We start from the raw sequence: 5,042 nt of genomic DNA, 5'->3' as shown, positions 1-5,042 counted from the left end.
TAATTGAAAAAGTTTTACTGACCTCACTGCAAATAAATAGTTTGCTCTCTAAATAGATTAGAATATTCATAAATAAATTCTCATTATGTTCTCTCTTTATATACTGTGATATCTTGTTTTCCACTGCCATTCTACCATTCAGTAATCTTTCTATCTTCATAATGTTGAAAGACCAGGCACTTTTATTACTGATCTTTATAATCACAATATTCATTGTACATATTTAATTTAAGTTTTCTGAAAATGTAAGTGTTGAAACCTTTGAAACTTCAGTATGCATTACAAATTTTATTTGTAATGACTACTCTTGTGTATAGGGTGTTTCATTAGCATTTTGATTTTCAAATTTAAATTAAGATAATTTCAAGGGAAGTATATGATTACAATGGACAAAACTAACAGCTGACATCTGAATGTCTTACAAATTACATCTGACTACTCGCATTACAGATGTGCTTCAGAGGAGTTTCCAGTGCCTGCTAATGTGCTAATGAACTGATTACAAATGCTTTGTAAAGTACAAGAAATATATAAACTTCCTGTTTCTCTGGAAACCTTGTGTACTTCACTGACAATATTTAGAATATTTGGAAAAATGTGTGTGTGTGTGTGTGTGTGTGTGTGTGTGTGTGTGTGTGTGTGTGTGTGTGTGTATATATATATATATATATATATATATATATATATATATATATATATATATATATATATATATATATATATATATATATATATCAATGTACTGTAGTGAGTGTAGTTACTGAGTGTAACTGCAGTGTACTGTAGTAAGAGATGTAGAGATATTCAGAATTGTAGTAAAGTACACAGACTTTCCAGAGAAACAGAACATATCAGACGGAGGGCCTTCATCAACTGTGCAAGCAAAGTGCTTCTCTATTAGTAGAATCTCCACTCTCTCTCTCTCTCTCTCTCTAATTATAAGATAGATAGATAGATAGATAGATAGATAGATAGATAGATAGATAGATAGATAGATAGATAGATAGATAGATAGATAGATAGATAGATAGATAGATAGATAGATAGATAGATAGATAGATAGATAGATCGATAGATCGATAGATCGCTCAATCTATAGTGGGTATTTTCTCCTCCTGCAGGCTATGAGCCAAACATACCTGTTCTCAGAAAGGTGATGATGAGAATTAAGCAGAGTGAATTTCTGCTCATGGCTGTTCTCCCCCGCAAACACCTTCAAGCTAATTCCTCTGTTCCTTCTCTGTTCAGTTTGGCTCAAACGGCTTACAAAGTCAAGTCAGATGAAAAAGAAGTACCCAAATGGCTCTGCTCATATGCTTTGCTGGTACCGGTGGCAGGTCTTCTCAGCGCCCTCTTAAAATCTGCCTCGGCCTCTCAGTTCGACTCACGTTTCGGCACTGACATCTCACTTGTGATCTAGCAGGCCAGGGGCGGAAGGAAGTGAAGGCAGGTGCTCTTTAGCATGTGGGAGTTTCTGTAAAGCTCAGCTCTTACCCTGAAACTACGCAAGCAAAAAATTGTGCAGCACTTGTTGTAACTGTAGCTGTATTGCTTTCAGCTCTAAGCTTCGAGTGTATGAATATGTGGTGGTGAACAACTGCTTTGTAAGGTAGAAAGAGTATGGCTTTGCTCAGTCTGAAATAAGGTCTACCCCTAAATCTCATAAGATCTACCCTTGGATGCCAGTATGCCTTATTAGGTGCTTACTTCAAATATATATATGGATTTTATCCATAAATCTAAAGCTACACTATTAAATGTGTGTAGCTGTGCATAAGTGCATTTCTGATCACACCGGGGACATGAGATGAAGGGGATAGGAAGTAAGGCCTTTAAAGTTTTTTTTGCCACAAGGTGTCAACTGAACTATCATGTATACAAATGACATTTACATAATTTCCTACTGTAGACGGGTTATATATCGTTAGCAGTGAAGAATGGCTGTTATTTATTACGCAGTTTTACTTAATGAATACAATGCAGAGACAAGCTAGGTTCACTTAGGAATAATTATATCTAACATCAAACCAAGCACAGTTAAACCTAGTTATACAAATATATTGTTATGCACAGAGGAGTGTATACTGTCTTAAATATATATATATACATGCATGTTTGCACACAGATACACACACATTCTCTGAATGCAATCCCTGTTTTTCATATTTTATTTTAGAACTGACAACACCAATTCTCTCCACAAGCATGCACACACAATAACGAGGCTGAATGGGGGTGTCAGAACCATGTTACCATGGTGACTAATTCCTTCACACTAGTTCAAACACTATGAGCTGGTGGCAATTTATTAGCTTAAGATCTAGGTCAGATGGAATGCCTTTATTTGGTCATATATACAGTATAATGAAATGTTTCTCTTTGCATATCCCAAATTCTTTGTGAGCTGGGGTCAGAGTGCAGGGTCAGCCATTGTATGGCACCGCCAGAGCTGAGAGGGTTAAGGGCCTTGCTGAAGGGCCCAACAGTGGCAGCATGGCAGAACCAGGATTTGTGCTGTCCACTCGGCTATTCTGAATAAGCAAACACATATGTTTACTCCCATGATCTAGGGCACAATGAAGACTGAAAAAAGTCCTTGGTGAGAGGATGCAGTGAGTTTTAGTCTGAATGAGCTCTTTTGCGTTTGACCTGCCTTCTCCTTCCTACATTGGCCTGGGTGCTAGTTTACACCTGCCCCTCTCCCTTAACTAACCATCTGTTTGTTAAGGACTGCCAGTCCGGTGGAACTCTCCAGCCAAAAAGTAGATCATCTTTGAAATATTTTTAGAAGAAATGTTTCCTCAGACTCACTGATATATCCACTTTATCATGAGAAGTAATTTACTACTTATTTTTGTCCTCTTTAATTCCAAGGACCTCATGGTGGATTCAGCATCCATTTTTTACTTTCATGTAGTGAATGTTTGCAGGGATGCTTGTCAGAGGCTGTTTTAACTGTCCAGAGAGGAAAGGCCTTTGGTCTGGCCCACAGAACACCTGGAAAGGTCACATGTGCTTCTTATACTCGCAAAATGAGTGGTGCTGACGAGCTCAGTCTTTACTGACGAAAGGTGACGCATAGTGGCATAAATGTGAACTACAGACTGGATGCCACCAGAAGATTCCTCCACAGCGTATACAGTATGCATATGTGAAAATCAAAGAGTGAGTCTGTGTTTTGTTTTTAGCACTACAGTTTATGAATGTGGAATCATTCTTATGACCGGTCCAATGATCGTCATATTATGTCTGCTCATTTGTAGGGTACGTTTACAAATCAGCAACATTTTGCATTTGTTGGATGCAGATACTGAATAATAAACCTTAAGATCTGGGCATATCAATTCAAGCGGAAATAACAAAAAAGAGAGAGATTCATGTTTTTAGTCTCATTGCTGCATTCCTGTCATATTTTAGTGTCTCTTTCTATAAAGTTTTATATTTAACATCACTCCACTTTCCTTTTTTATTTCATGTTGTATCACCTCATTGTGTGGTTTCAGCATGTCTCTCGCTCCTCGCTTGTCTCCCATCTCTCATTGGTCTGCTGCAGAGGACAGCAGGATAGAGGGAGGCAGGAGACCCGTGTGTCGTGACTATGAGCGCCTCACAGTGAAGATGACACTCTGCACCGTTGATCAAACACACACCTCATTCACTGTTGTATTGGTGGGCATGCCTGCTGTTTGTTTGGAATCTTACAAAATTGGGTGCAAAATGCCATGCCGTGACACAGCAATGTCAGATCTGTTTTACGTGCAAGTGCTCAGTGTTTCCTCAGAGGACCTCTGTGAACCTTGGAAAACCATGTGCACTATTTGTCCGCCACCATGTTTGTTTGGTTGAAGCATCTTTGTTGGAATTTGTGTGTGTTCGTCTCTTCACTCATCAGAGCAGCAAGTAGTAAAAAGAGGACAGTGGAGTGAGGGGTCAGGGGGACAGGACAAGCATTGCATAACTCACTTTTATTCCATAACATCCCCAATCATATGGTCCCCTGTCCCACATCACCCCCCCCCCCCCCGCCCCAATACCCCCCACCTCCCTTTCTCCCTCAGTCTCTCACAGTCTCTGGCACGGTTGCCTAGGGAAAGACAAAGCCAGCTGGTGTATTTGAGCCAGCTCAGCCCCCAACCACAACCACCCGACCTCCCACCCTTTAACGTTCCAGCCTTCCTTCCAGTATTCCCATTTCATTCTAAACCCCCACTGCCCACTCAGATGCACACAATGCATGACCTCCACTTACCATGCCCATCACTCTTGCAGTCCTTCCCCCTCCACAAATACTGAAGTGCAGAAGAAGGGGCTTTGGGGAATTCCATTCAGGAACTGTGTAGTTCATTGCAAGTACCTTATTAGCATGATACACCCTGTCTGGACCCTAGGAGAATCACATTTTGATCCAAACACATGACACAAACAGATGGTGATTCTCAAGCGAGTGCCCGTAGGAAACAGAAGGAAGGCTTTATGTGAAATGAAGCAGAAATATCAAAGCATAGTTAGCACTGTGTTAAATCTAACTGCATCCACTAGTTATATTGTGCTTCATAAAAGGATTTATAGCATAAATTAGTAAATAAACCTAAACGAGACATACATAAATCATGAATGCTAATGATTGTAAGATAACTCCTATTGCTCTTTCTTGCCTCTAGTGATCAAATTGCAGATTTCCCCAGAAATCCATTTCAAAATAGCAACAGATTACATATTTGTACTATTACACAACTAAATAATTTATCAGAGTATTCTTCAGGTATCTTATTTTTTCATGGGCTACACAACAATGTTTTGGACTAGTGATGGAAGTTCATAAGGCAAAATGTTTATATAAAATGCAATACCTAATGAAGTATCAAGCCTTTGACAGGTGGAACCTCCAGGACAGGATCTGATTGACAGAACCAAAGCTTTGACATGTTAGTTCAAAAATAAATGTCATCAGTTTTCATGCACTGAGCCAGCAAAAAGTGAAAAAGGCTAAAAACCAATCCACAGCTGTCTCCAATTCATTAATTCTACTATATAATATACAA

At 39.2% G+C, this 5,042-nt stretch overlaps 1 protein-coding gene across 1 annotated transcript in view; it reads right to left on the bottom strand.

The window, feature by feature from the left end:
• Nucleotides 1-1,437, bottom strand: part of si:ch211-196f2.6 (uncharacterized) — a 5,191-nt gene extending 3,754 nt beyond the window's left edge. Inside the window, exon 1 of the mRNA XM_027015558.3 lies at nt 1,140-1,437. Within this exon, the coding sequence (XP_026871359.2) occupies nt 1,140-1,191 (52 nt within the window). The 5' untranslated portion in view covers nt 1,192-1,437. The remainder of the gene's footprint in view (nt 1-1,139) is intronic.
• Between the last annotated feature and the right edge of the window lie 3,605 nt (nt 1,438-5,042).

The sequence above is a fragment of the Electrophorus electricus genome, chromosome 13 (assembly GCF_041902795.1).
Source record: "Electrophorus electricus isolate QZ-2024a chromosome 13, ASM4190279v1, whole genome shotgun sequence".
NCBI lineage: Eukaryota > Metazoa > Chordata > Actinopteri > Gymnotiformes > Gymnotidae > Electrophorus > Electrophorus electricus.
This window is presented reverse-complemented; position numbering and strand designations above follow the sequence as displayed.